This window comes from Poecilia formosa, unplaced genomic scaffold (assembly GCF_000485575.1).
Source record: "Poecilia formosa unplaced genomic scaffold, Poecilia_formosa-5.1.2 Scaffold256, whole genome shotgun sequence".
NCBI classification, from domain to species: Eukaryota; Metazoa; Chordata; class Actinopteri; order Cyprinodontiformes; family Poeciliidae; genus Poecilia; species Poecilia formosa.
Genome location: NW_006800195.1, coordinates 419,372 through 432,089, shown reverse-complemented (window position 1 = coordinate 432,089; position 12,718 = coordinate 419,372). Strand labels below are relative to the sequence as shown.

The window sequence follows — 12,718 nt, the reverse complement described above, 5'->3', positions numbered from 1 at the left end:
GTAATTAATCACAACCTTTTGACAGTGATGCTCAAAATTGAACCGTTTCCACTGATCATCCTTGAGATGTTGATAAATGGACTCCACCTGTGGTAAGTTCAGTTGATTGGACTGGCTTTGGAAAGGTCCCACAGTTGACAGTGCAGGTCAGAGGTCAAACACCAGGCCGGAAAGCAGTTAGTCTGTAGATCTCAGAGATGGGATCGTCTAGACCAGGTGTACAAAGTCGGTCCTGGAGGGCCGGCATCCTGCATGTTTTAGTTCTCTCCCTGGTTTAACGCACCTGGATCAAATGATGGCTAACGAGCCATCGGCCATCATGCTTCTAAAGAGAAGCCCCAGGAGGAACATTGACATGTTGAAAAGGTTGCTACTACCACTAGGGAGAGAACTAAAACATGCAGGATGCTGGCCCTCGAGGACCGACTTTGGGGACCCCTGATTAAAACCCTTCTCTCCTGATTGCTCACCCCATTTGCCCAGCTAGCTGAAGATAGGAGAGACAAGCCTATGGTAGGGTTGGACAATATGGGTGAAAAACATACAATAAGCGCTTTCTATCAGTTGATAATTATTGATTTGGTTTTTGTTTTAAATATCTGAAATACTGCCAATGATGTGACCCTTCCTGTTTTATCCAGTTTTCATACATATTCAAAAAGGATGCAAGTACTGCCAACGTTGAAACAAGAGTATTAAACAATAGCTGTATATACTTAAACGGTTTTCTATTTTTACTAAATTTGCAAAAAAAAAAAAAAAAAAAAAGCTTTTCCTACATTATAATGGGGTATTTATGTGAAGCACTTTGAGTAAATAGATTAATACAATTTGGAAAAAGACTAAATGTGAAAGCAGTGAAGCTTTGTGAAGACTTACCAGATGTACTGTAGAAAACAGCTGCAGCTGATTTAAGAAAATAAAAAGCTCTTGGAGACCTCTTGCATTCAATTTCCACATGCACTCTTTTTGATACAAGATATTTGCCCTACCTTTCACATACTTACCACCATTTTACATTGCTAATTGTGACATACAGGAGGCTCTTTTTTTTTTTTACGATCTGCGTTTGTATAGCAATAGGACAGAGAATGTGGAAGATTTGAGGTGTGGGTCACTACACTAGCAAGGACAAGAAAACAATGCAATTTTAAGTTTAGCCACTTGTTTAACTGGAACCACAGAAATATTTACAAACTTTACATGAGCTACAGTGGCATAAATGGGAAATTCAAAATAAAACATGCTCCCAGAATTCAGTACACAGAAGAGAAAGTGCCCCATTAAAAGCTTAAAATGCCGACATGGTCACATTATGCAAACATACTGTAGAAAAAAGATAATATTGGTGAACTGGAAGTTCTCCCAGAGTGCTGATTTCGTTGTAGTCCTTCAATGCATTTGCTATCAACCTGGACATGTGTTGACCATGTTCTAAAAGTATTCAAAACAAAAACATTTCCTTTTTTTTGTCCTCTCTCCTCCCAAACACATTATCTGGTAATCGTTTTTTTTTTTAAGTTATTGTACAAAATTCAGAACTGCAAACAGAGCGTTTAAAATAAATAGCTCCAAACAGAAAACATACACAAAAAAAGCATGCAAAAAAACAAAACAAACACAAAAACAAAGCATGCAAATAAGAATACAAAGCAAGCAACACACAAAAGTAAAAGCCACACCGATACTGACTTATAAGAATTAAAATGCACACAAAGAGAGAAAAAAAGGGGGAAGCTGCTTTTTTGTTTAGGGTCTCAAGGCCACCTGTTAAATCAGCGTCTGGTCTTGGTGTACACCGAGCTGTAGGAGCTGTCCACTTTGGGACAGAACCGCTTGGTGTGGGCTCTGGCCCCCGTGGCGCCGCATAGTGGACACACGTACTGGCGCAGGTAGGGACATAAAACCTCTCCAGCCTGGTTCTTCAGCCAGTGGGATCCGTAGACCAGCTCGGACTCACCGTTATGCTTGCAGAAGCTGCAAAATTTTGAAGAGGGGCGCGCAGGCGGCTCTGGAGCCGGAGCCTTGGAGCGAGTCGCGGTACTCCTGCGGTCCTTGGGGCGACACCTGGAACCAATCGGTGTCTGCAGCGGATCGGCACTGGCCGACTCCTGTGCGAACCGAAACAAATCTTCCGTGGTCAGCATAGCCGCGGTGTTGGACAGCAGGGATTCGCAGGATTCTGCGTTCACGCGTATCGACGATAAAGTTCCGCTGAAATGATCGGGTTGGGAGTGATGCGCATTGAGATCTGGCAGGACTGAATCCCCGGTGCTGTTCCGACGCAAGATCTCTCTGACCGTGTCCGACAGTCCCATATAGTCCCTCCAGGGCTGGAAACCTTTGCTGTTTGACTCCATGAAGCGCGGCAGGTGGTGAAAGAGCCCCAAAATCATGCCATTCATTCTGTCTCCTTCCCTGGGTTTGTTTTCTCGTCTGCCTGGCGATCGAGTTGTTTTTCCCAGAAAGACGCGAAACGACGACAGAAAAGTGCACCTGGGTGCACACAGACACCTGCGATTGCTAATTAGGCACAAGAGTCTCCAGGAGTGCCAGCAGCCAATCAGGAGAGCTCAAGCACAACGCGTGCGCCTCTCACTGTCCTCCAATCATAGCATATCCCACATGATGGCAGATGCTTCTTGCCACGCGTGGACATTTAGAAATTTATACCGTCTACCAGCTTTTCATTTTCAGGATGCGATTGTTATTGGAAACTTTGGCGTTTTGACTGCACTATGTCAGAGTGGCAGAAATGTTCTAAAACTTTACTTTGTTGTTGGATCATTTCAGGTCTTTCTAATGTTTACTGAAGCGCCATAGTTATAGTTTAGTAAGTTTTAATGGCGTTTACAGAGAAATACACCATGTTAGTGAAACGCTGAAACATTTCCAGTGTCAATCTATTTTAAAAACTGAATACTCGATGTCAACAAAGTGATACGCAAATAGGACACAAAAATAAGCACTGATAGAATTAAGATAAAACCCATCCTTTGTTTTTTTTTTTTACTTCCACAGCTCATTCCCATTTCCTGCTGTGAACGTTCCTGCAAAAGTGCTCATTTCCTTTTATGCTTCCATTAAGTATCCACATAAATCTACAAATTACAAATTTTGGGCAAGAAAATTGCTTCCCAGATGCAGTCGTATCTGTATCAGGATGCTGTGCTCCCAAGAATGGCAGGATTTATGGGTTTCTCCCTGACCCCCAGCCTAGATGGGCCTACTTCCAGATGTCCCATACAAGCTCAAGGGGCTTCTTTGGGACAAGTTTATTATTCATCTAGGATTATAAAAAATTCTAGCACTAAAAGAAAATATTGCCACTGTATTTGCCCTTTAAACATGTTCATTGCCTTTTCTTAAAATTCCCTCCGTGTGTTGAGGGAATATTAAAAGGTTGCCATTTGGGTATCGTCAGAAGACGGCATTTATGCTAGCTACATAATATGAACAAAAAAAAAAAGCACTTCTTGTCCTTCCAGATTAAGACTGGATAATAGTTTCTTTTGCTTTTGAATTCAAGTTAGAAATCAAACGTCAGAAAGCAGTCATGAGACTGGCGGGGCCTCGGTCAGGAGACGATTTTACTTTTAGTAAGATTCAGTGAATGTCTCAAAACATCAGTTGGCTGTGCATAATGATCAACAACCAGGTTTTAAAACAAAAATAAATGCTTTTATTAAATTTGTTAAAAAGACAAATATTGAAGGTGGCACGTGCTGTAACTGCAGCAGTTTGTATCACGACCAGTTCAAAAATGAAGGCCAGGTTGTGTGTGGTCTCCTGTCAACGCCGCCCTCCCACGTCTCCGAGCGGTGATCAGTTTCTCTGAACCTGCAGAAGAACAACATTATTCAGCTTGATGAAGATCTGAGCTTAGTCAGATAATTTTATGAAGCAAAACTCTTTCAACCCTTAAATTGAGAAACTCTTCATTGAACCATCTGCACAGCCGGTTGGCCAGAAGACGGTTGGGGCAAGATGGAGCCGTTGCATCACAGGACCTCAAAACAGTGTCTTGCAGTACAATTTGTACTTTTTCACATTATAACTAAAGATTTCAACATAGTTGTGAGGTTATAAAAGTTTAAAAAAACACATCACCTCTGTAAAGTACTGCACATTAAATTTGACTGACTTTGTAGTAACACTAACTGCTTATCATATGGTAGATTGAGAGCGGAGTACAGCTGAGGTGTGCTGGGCGTTTGAACTCTGACCCTTCCCTCAGGAGCAGCAACATCCCCAGAGTCGCTGGGCGATGGGCTGATGGGAAAGCAGCCGGATAAGTTGGCTCCTCCCACACCAGAGAAATCTGCACCACAGACAGGTGAAACTAATGTGCTGGACATAAAACATACAAGCACTCAGAGTCAAACGTCTCAGTCTGGACCTTCATCCAGTCTCTTGCTTGCGATTCCCAACACGATCAAGTCTTACTCACTGAAAGCACTGCTGTCCCTCCGGTTTGCTGCTTCTTTATGAAACAAAGGCGAATCACACAGATACTGCTGCTTTAAGAAAAGGCCCCGTTGTTGTTCAAAGTCACGGCGCTGTGGACAAAACAAGTTTTTGTAGGATGATTTCAATAAGTGCTCGATTTGACAGACAAGGTCTCCCACAACAACAAACCACTTATTAATTTAACCTATGGTTTAATCTATGGCTGAAACAATTAATTATTGAAGTAACTGATTTCAGGGCATTTGCAGAAACTTATTCAGAGCAGTAACCAAGCCAAAACTGTACAAAAAAAGATGCACATTTTGCATTTAACACCTTTGTCTGTAAACATGTTTTAGCCAAAACCTCTCAAGTGGCTTAGTTTACATTTTAGGCAATAAATAAATAAATTTTAATACGTGTCCAATATTGTATAGAAAGGGATAAAAGATTAAATGAAAAAGGAAATCTGTAGAACGTACTTTGCTCTCATCTGATTAATCACCAGGATAATTGATGACTGATAATCCTAGTTCAACCTCAACCCCATCTTACCTCGTGGCTCAGCCGAATGGCAGCGTCGGTAAACGCTTGGCGCTCCCTTTCAAAAGTCCTCCTCTGACGAGTCAGTTCTGCCCAGGACATCTGGAGACGTTCCCACTCCTCCAAAAAGTAGGAATTCGAGAGTTCGGACGGGACTGTGGAGGCCAGGCTGTCCTACGAGAAGCAGCCAGAGTGGGTCTCTCTCTGACCGTTCACGGCTCACCAGAAGTTTTAATAATAAAAAAAATACCTGCAGAAGCTGCTGCTGCAGTCTCACCACCTCCTGACTTTCTTTCAGTTCGATCTCCAGCTGAGCCATGAGCTTATCGTGGTCGGTGCCAGCAGCCGTTTGACCTGCAGACGACAGAATCATTTTCTTGCAGCTTCTGACGACTGGTTTGGTTGCAAAACCCCTCAGGAGATTTATTGTCGGCCGTTCACCTTCGGACAGGATGCTCTGCAGCTTCTTCTGCACCAGCCTCCAGCTCTGAACCACTCCTCCAGTCAGGTGCTCGCCAAGCGCCGCTTCAGTTTCATCCAACTTTTTCTCTCCATCTTGGGTAATATCCAAAAACTCTGGCAGCCACTTTAAAAAAAAAAAGATTAGAGTGTTCACTCCAGGTTATAAACTTTTTAGCATACGTCACATTTCTTCAATTGTAGTTAAAAAGGCTTGCCCTGACCATTTAGAAACTAGTTTGTATTAATGCAAGTGACGTCTAAAAGTTGAATTTACTCAGGACTTGACTGGGACAAAACAACCGACCCGTTCCGAGCAGAGAGTAGTGCTACTTGTACCTACTGATGCTACTAGTGTTTAATAGCATTTCCCTTTCTGGACTGAAACCGTGGATCCACTCGTCCCTTCTGACCTGCTCCATGTCGACTCGCAGTGCGTGCAGCAAAGTGGTGAGGCTGTGGCGCAGCTTCATGGCCTCCCTCAGCTCGGCCTCTCTGCGCTCCAGCATCAGGCGCAGCGCAGCCTCTTCTCGCCTGCCGGGAGGAGAGGAGAGAGCTGCAGTCTGAAAGAGGGCTCCAACTCAAAAAGGCCAAAACCTCAGCGACCTTCAACAAGCAACCGTCCACATACCTGGCAGTAAACCTGACCGATTTGCCGAGTTGCTCCCTTTTGCCTCTGCTTCCAGGAGGGACGTTTAATACATCTATGGCTGCATCCGGAACAAAGAAACCGATGCGATCAATCTTATTGTAAATAAGTCTGTTTGAAATAATTCTGGAGTCTCACATGGGCCTTTGTGTCTGTCGGTCAGCTGTGTGAGCCTCTCCTTCAGTCTACTGCAGAGCATCTCTCTGCGCTTCAACTCCGCCTCCTGCTGGCTACACTGCAGCTGCAGACGGGAACTCTGACGGGAAGGAAAGCGCCACTTGAGGTAAACTCAATCAGGGAGTTTTCGCTCTCGAAATTACCGGGCTTACTTTTAAACGCTCGGATCTCAGATCTGCCTGAAGCCTGGCCACATGCTCATCCGTCACTCTGAGCTGCTCCTGTAAGATGACAGTTCCATGAAAAAGTCCTCACGCCCTTTGACCTTTTGCATTTTTTGGGGGTTTGGGTGCAAGGGGGTGTTGTGCGAGATATACCAACGGACAGCATGACACATTTGTTTTTAGTTAGTTTTACTCCGATTCCCGTAAATAAAACCCATCTGTATTTTTTTTTCTGGCAGTGAGAACCGATGTCCAAATGTCAAGGTGAGGCACAGCAGATTATACTTTCACAAGTGGAGCATTCCAGCTTTCACCATGATGCTCCTCCTCATGCACATAAAACCTTAAATTGCTTTGATTTGATCGTTTCAGGCAGAGATCAGTAGAACTCTAACATACTGAAGAGCCGAATTTGACCCTCCTGGTTTAAATCAAAGCACATTCGTATGTTAAAATGGGCTCAGTCAAAGTCCAGACCATTCTGTGGCAAGATATAAAACATTTTTTCACAAATATCACCCATCTATTCTGGCTGAGCTAGTGCCATTCTGCAAACATGCACCACAATTTTTAGAAACTATGCATCATTTTTCTTCCATTTCACAAATGTGTATTATTGTGTTGCGCTACCACATAAAACACATTAAGAGTTTATGGTCTTGACTTTACCAGAAAATGGAGAAAAAGATTAAAGGCTGTGAAATAGGCTCAATAGGATAAGTGGTTTGCTTGGTAGTTGAGCCTTTTTGTTTTGTTTTGTTTTGTTACCCACCCTGAGAGAATCTGCTTGGTCTTTGCAGTCCGGTCCGTCAGCCCACCAGGAAGTGCTCGGGTCCCTCTGGAGATATGAATCTGTAGCATAATTTAACCAAATCAGAGGGTGGGGGGAAGGGAACATTAATGGATATTCAGTGCCAATGTGGATAAAGGTATCAATGTGCACATGAATGATAAGTTCAAATGAAACCTGAAAGTTCCTGTTTTCCACCAACTTTGCTCTGGTCAAATCTGTACGCCATCTAAACTCACATAAATTCACATTTATGAATTGAACACAGAGAAATACAAGCATATCAACACGATAAACAAACCACACATTTCAGGTTAACACGCCCATGTGTACATTTCCAGCCGTTAGCAGTCAGACTTGTTCACAGCTGCTGCTGCTGCTGCTGCTTTTATTTCCAGGTGACAGCACTTCTGCTAATTACCAACAACACACGAGGAAGGGCACGCTTTGGAGTCAGTTGAGCAAGACATTTCCTCTAAAGCAGTGTTTCCCAACCCTGGTCATCAAAGCTCACTGACCTGCATGTTTTAGATTTTCCCCTGCTTCAGCACACATGATTTCAATTGTTGGCTGATTAACAGGGTTTTGTTGAATTGCAATCATCTGAATGAGGTGTGTTGAAGCAGGGGAACATCTAAAACATGCAGGTCAGTGTGCCTTGAGGACCAGGGTTGGGAAACACTGCTCTAAAGCTCCGTATTAGTAACTACTTCTCACTCAGGGTTCCTCCAGAGCGCGTTACAGGCCAAGCTGTAGAAAAACGCACAAGAGGGTCACGACAGCGACCCTCGTTATGAGACACGCTCGGCCGGCTCTCTGAAAGTCAGCGAGTTCAACACATCCGGAAGAGCTGGAACGGCTTTGGGTCAGAAGATTCGCGTGAAGTCAGCGTGTGTCATTAATTATTTTAACAGGATTAGATGGCTACATGTGGGAAAATGTCATATTTTCTCAGAACATTAGGAGTCATGCTGTAACACCTTATTTAACAAAACACTAAAAAGAACAAAACACGTGTTGCAAGTATATATATTTTATTTATTTCCTTTCATACAAACACATCGCATTCATCACAAATCATTGAGGTGACAGATAACGGTAATTCTTGTGGCTTCGTGCAGATTTCCAGTATTTGACGACACAAAGCAAACCCGGTCCAGCAGCTCCCCGTCGCAGCAGAGAGTCAATCCAAATACAATCAAATGATCGTTTCTAAATCCAATTTATTCCCAACTTCACTCACATAATTTGGAAAAGCGTCAAAATGTACGTGACTACTTTTCATGAATGCCTCATGTCCCGTCTGTCAAAAAAAAAGCAGTCACAAAGTGACACTTTCAAAAGTTACCTTCTGATTTTGCCGTGGAAAAAGTTACAGGCAGCATTTCTGTCGTTTCCTAATCACCCGAACGTTGCACAGAAAACGAAGGCGAGTGCCGACAGAAAGCAGGAGAGATTTTTGGTTGATTCCAGCGTGAAAAAAAAAATAAAAATAAAAAATGATGACCGACTCACTAAACACAAACAAAACGGAAGGATTTCAATACATACGCAAGCGTTCGTGCAATATGAAATAAATTAAAAGTTGTTACCACTATCCGAATAGTGTAAGGCCTTTACGTGTTTCTCATTTTAAATAAAAAGATTCAACAAAAGGTGAGTGAAAGAAACAAAGAAAAGACCAACAAACCAACACTTATCCTAACGTTAAAGTACGTCATGTTGTAGTACCTCAGCTTCACTGGGACACTTTTACTCTTCGCTTAAATACTTCAATCTTTTTTTTTTCTTTAAAAAAGGCACTGGTACAGTTAGTTGGCTAGCAATGTAGTTGGACATTATTTCCTTTTTAAAATGTTTTACAGAGATAAACGACACAAAACGGTGCAGACGGAACAGAACCTGCATCGAATTTACGTTTAACATCCCTCCACCTGCCCTTCAGAAGGGCACCGACTGAAAAAAAGCAAACAGCGGGAACGGTCTGTAAATAGATGCCGGACATGTTGAGCACTTAGGCAAAGCGAGATTAATCATTAGTCAAGTTAGTGTCAGGAACATCTTCTGCTTGTTTGTTGAAAAAGTAAGAGTTCGGCCGTGCTTTCGTGTAACAGATGGGAGATATGATACCATTAGTTTTGGCAAAAAAAACAAAAAAAAACAAACAAAGAAATTAAAAAAACAAAAAGAGTAGATCGACATCAACCCCCCAAAAAAACCTTCAGCACCGAGTGCAAAAAACCTTCAGCACCGAGTGTTTTCCCTCCCTCCCACCCTTCCTCCCGCCGTGAGGAGCTGCAGAACAAGTCCACGACGACGCAGACGAGAGGTGAAGTGAAGCTTTGACGGACGAGAAATCCTTCATGTTCCTTCTGCCGCTGGAAGAGAGCAGAGAGAATCAGACGTTTATTATGATTCATTCAGACTTTGGTGTTCCAGTCGTGTTTCGTCATGAACAAGACTGTTGCCACAACAGGGCAAAACCCATTCAAAGTGAAAATGTCTTGCTGTTTGATTTGGCACCTGTGGCGTTTCTCAGCTCACATAATTCTGCAGACGGCAGAGAAATTTCCAGCACCCGTTACTGCAACACGGTACTTACTAAACGTTACCCAAACATGTCTTAAGCCTTTCCACATCATGCCTTTCACATATAGGTTGCTCATCCAGCCTGAAGGAAGAAAAGTGGTTTATGAGATTTCCTGTTTTGTAATAGAAGGCAAAAGAGCAGAAATACCACAGTGTGGAACTGCTGCTGCATATTTCCAACATGAGGAAGTTTTTTTATTTATGTGTGTGTGTGTGTATGTATGTATGTATGTATGTATGTATGTATATATGTATGTATGTATGTGTGTATGTATGTATGTATGTATGTATGTCTGATGTTTTAAAAAAAAAGAAAGAAAAAAGTTTGTATGCTTAAAGTGAGTTTCTGTTGAAAGTAACAGCAACTGAAAACAATACAAATCTTTTGTGCTTTTTTCCAATTCAGGCTTATCGATACATTGGTCTGGATTACAGTTTTGGATCTGATTTCTATTCTTCTGGTAAAACTTTGACCTTCCGATATCGACTTTAGCCAGTTCCATTTTCTCTTTGAGAACAGAAACCAAAAACAAAAAACAGAAGAAACAGGCCTCCTTTTTCTGAGCAGTCTGTATTTACGTTAGAAGCAGAGGCAATGCCACACTCTCAAGCTTTATTTTTGATTTGCCAAAACACACCTCGTTTAAAAAAAGGTAACTTTATGGTACTAGGGAAGTGCAGATCTTCCTCCTAATCGTCAAGGTAACACTTGCAGGAACTCACAGAACACAAAACAAATAAAGATATTTATTTATTTATTTATTTATATTTAGTCATTTTTGAACTATCTCATCACTCTTAGGTATGTATAAAAATGTAAAAACTTTGCCTCATGGTTATATTTGTATTATTGATATTTAATACCTCAGATAGAGTAGCTTGTCAACAAATAAGCAATTTGCCCTTAGGGATCAATAAAGTATATTCTATTCTATTCTAATACTGAAATATTATGTTATGCCAAACACAATCAGAGGATAATCCACTGAGCTGACAGTTATCTGACCGACAGTCACTGACACCAAGGAGAAGGACAGAAATGGCTAAAGAAGCTGGCTCTTCAGACTGCTTATTCATGTAAAGTTGGGTGGAAGGAAAAAGGTTTACGAATAACAGCAAATCTCAGTGTTGAAAGGATTGCGGAGCAAACCTCATTTAAGAGATTGGGGAAAATTCACAAGTTGTGAACTGAGGATGGAGTCGTATTCTAATTTACAGGAGGCATCTGAATCCTCTACCTGTTAGACCTGATCCAGGTCTAACAGATCAGCATTTATCTGATCTCCTTTGAGTGTTTAACACTAAGATAATCAAGTGTTAAACACACTAAGAGAAAAACAGCCCAGGAATAAATTGTGGCTAAAACAGTAAAAGGTCACGTCACCACTTCGGCCGTATTTCAGAAACTTAAAACAAAAACAAACAAACAAACAAACAAAAAACTATCGATATTGACAGTTATGAAACCCTTGCCATGACAGGTTTTTCAGCCATATCGCCCAGCCCTATGTAGAAACAGCAGAATAGTGAATAAACAGTATATAAAGGCACTACTTGGCTCCTCCCAGTGGTAAAAAGCGCCTCTTAATGTCTTAAAAGTCGTCTTACCTCAGAAGAGTGAGCAGGACTTCGGGGGTCTGAAGGGATTATCGCTGGAGGGGACCCCCATGAGGAGCGGGTCCTTGTTGGCATTCTGAATGCAGAAGTTTTTCAGCTCGGTGGCAGCCTGGGACACCTGCGGAGCCCAACATATGGTGTGGGTGTGAAAACATGACCAGCATAAACATGAACTGTGTTTGTCTGGGGCCCCCTGTGCGCTCAGGACGTGCCCGTTTTCTGATTTTTCCAACACTAACTTTTACCGCCTCTGCTATTTTGCATAACATTTGCAAGGAACGGAGCCGCGGATCAGCTGTGGTTGTACCTAAAACGTTTCATTTTCATATATAGGCCCACTCATTTCCAGAGAGCTTGACTTGTATACGCCTTTGACTTCAAAACTTCGAAGTAGCAGCGAGTTACTAATATTTCAGCTACGTGTTTTGTTAGCTTGGCGGCAATTCAGAAAAATCAACAGAATCCACTTTTTTCGTAATTTCTAAACTTTTAGCTCCAGCGTTGAAAACAAAAGTCTTCCGTGTTTTGTGTGTCAGCGGAGGGTTCGTACCTTGATCCTCCGGGTACTGGCCTCTAACCGGAGCTGCTTCACGGTTCTCTGGGCGATCACTAAGTTGCTGCTGGCGTTGTTGTTGGACATAGCGGCGGTCGTTGGTGTTTAAGAAAATCCAACTTTGTTTCCTTTGACAGCCGTCTACAACCTCAACGGAAGCGAGACCTCAAACTGTACTACACCCAGAACTAAACTGGGAAACAGCGCAGGAAGGTTGCCATGCCCACACCGCGCTAACGGAGCCCTCCTATTGGCCAGCACGTCCGTCAACCACGTAATCTTCCCAACGTTCCCAAGGAAACGCCCATAAAAATATGGGCCATTATTTTAAGTTTCCTAGACAGCAAACAGGGTGAAACGTGACCTTCAGCGGTTGTTTGCCACCTCATTTAACTTTACACCCGACTGGGGACGCTTTCAAAGAACTGCTGCTTTATCAATTGTGCAACATGCCCAGGTGAACCTTCCAACTAATTCAGAAATAAAAATTAACAATAATCCTATAGCATTTTTTTTAACCACAGCAGATGCAGCTCAGAATCAGCTTGCCTTTTGTTTCATACCTATGCACAGCCATTTCATGCCTTCCTTCTTCTGTTTTAAACTTACAAAAACATTTCAACAAGCATGTGGCAAAGGTGAACAATCTGTCCCATCAAATCATTCAGCAATCCCTCCTTCCTTGTGCCATTGTGGACAATTGATTGCATCAAGTTGTTTGTATTGTT

General features: G+C 42.4%; 3 protein-coding genes across 4 annotated transcripts; all 3 read right to left on the bottom strand.

The window, feature by feature from the left end:
- Positions 1–1,148: 1,148 nt before the first annotated feature.
- nanos3 (nanos homolog 3) lies at positions 1,149–2,609 on the bottom strand. The gene has a single exon (XM_007570203.1). It carries the CDS (start codon positions 2,403–2,405, stop codon positions 1,776–1,778), a length of 630 nt encoding a protein of 209 aa, XP_007570265.1. The 5' UTR covers positions 2,406–2,609; the 3' UTR covers positions 1,149–1,775.
- A 1,050-nt stretch (positions 2,610–3,659) lies between these two features.
- On the bottom strand, positions 3,660–7,646 carry LOC103150531 (afadin- and alpha-actinin-binding protein). 2 transcript variants are annotated; one of them, XM_016680736.1, is made up of 13 exons: positions 7,538–7,646; positions 7,409–7,460; positions 7,214–7,293; positions 6,430–6,498; positions 6,239–6,356; positions 6,083–6,161; positions 5,865–5,988; positions 5,434–5,578; positions 5,243–5,346; positions 5,005–5,166; positions 4,451–4,559; positions 4,162–4,321; positions 3,660–3,840 (listed from the first exon to the last, which is right to left on the bottom strand). In XM_016680736.1, the coding sequence occupies exons 2-13, from the start codon at positions 7,458–7,460 to the stop codon at positions 3,747–3,749; spliced, it is 1,296 nt and encodes a 431-aa protein (XP_016536222.1). In that variant the 5' UTR covers positions 7,538–7,646; the 3' UTR covers positions 3,660–3,746. The 2 variants fall into 2 exon arrangements, with proteins under 2 accessions (XP_016536222.1, XP_016536223.1); XM_016680737.1 differs by having other exon boundaries at positions 5,865–5,985; positions 7,409–7,631.
- Positions 7,647–8,248: 602 nt separating this feature from the next.
- On the bottom strand, positions 8,249–12,228 carry LOC103150530 (guanine nucleotide-binding protein G(I)/G(S)/G(O) subunit gamma-10). The gene is made up of 3 exons (XM_007570198.2): positions 11,988–12,228; positions 11,429–11,555; positions 8,249–9,609 (listed from the first exon to the last, which is right to left on the bottom strand). The coding sequence occupies exons 1-2, from the start codon at positions 12,075–12,077 to the stop codon at positions 11,430–11,432; spliced, it is 216 nt and encodes a 71-aa protein (XP_007570260.1). The 5' UTR covers positions 12,078–12,228; the 3' UTR covers positions 8,249–9,609; position 11,429.
- Positions 12,229–12,718: the final 490 nt, after the last annotated feature.

Excerpts from the sequence above, each read along its gene's own strand:
- nanos3 (XM_007570203.1), bottom strand. The coding sequence starts at position 2,405 with ATGAATGGCATGATTTTGGGGCTCTTTCACCACCTGCCGCGCTTCATG.
- LOC103150531 (XM_016680736.1), bottom strand. The coding sequence starts at position 7,460 with ATGGCGTACAGATTTGACCAGAGCAAAGTTGGTGGAAAACAGGAACTT. Across the intron at positions 5,989-6,082 it reads TCGGTCAGGTTTACTGCCAG|CAGGCGAGAAGAGGCTGCGC; the intron begins GTATGTGGACGG and ends CTCTCCTCCCGG. Across the intron at positions 5,167-5,242 it reads TGCAGCAGCAGCTTCTGCAG|GACAGCCTGGCCTCCACAGT; the intron begins GTATTTTTTTTA and ends TGCTTCTCGTAG.
- LOC103150530 (XM_007570198.2), bottom strand. The coding sequence starts at position 12,077 with ATGTCCAACAACAACGCCAGCAGCAACTTAGTGATCGCCCAGAGAACC. Across the intron at positions 11,556-11,987 it reads CCAGTACCCGGAGGATCAAG|GTGTCCCAGGCTGCCACCGA; the intron begins GTACGAACCCTC and ends TGGGCTCCGCAG.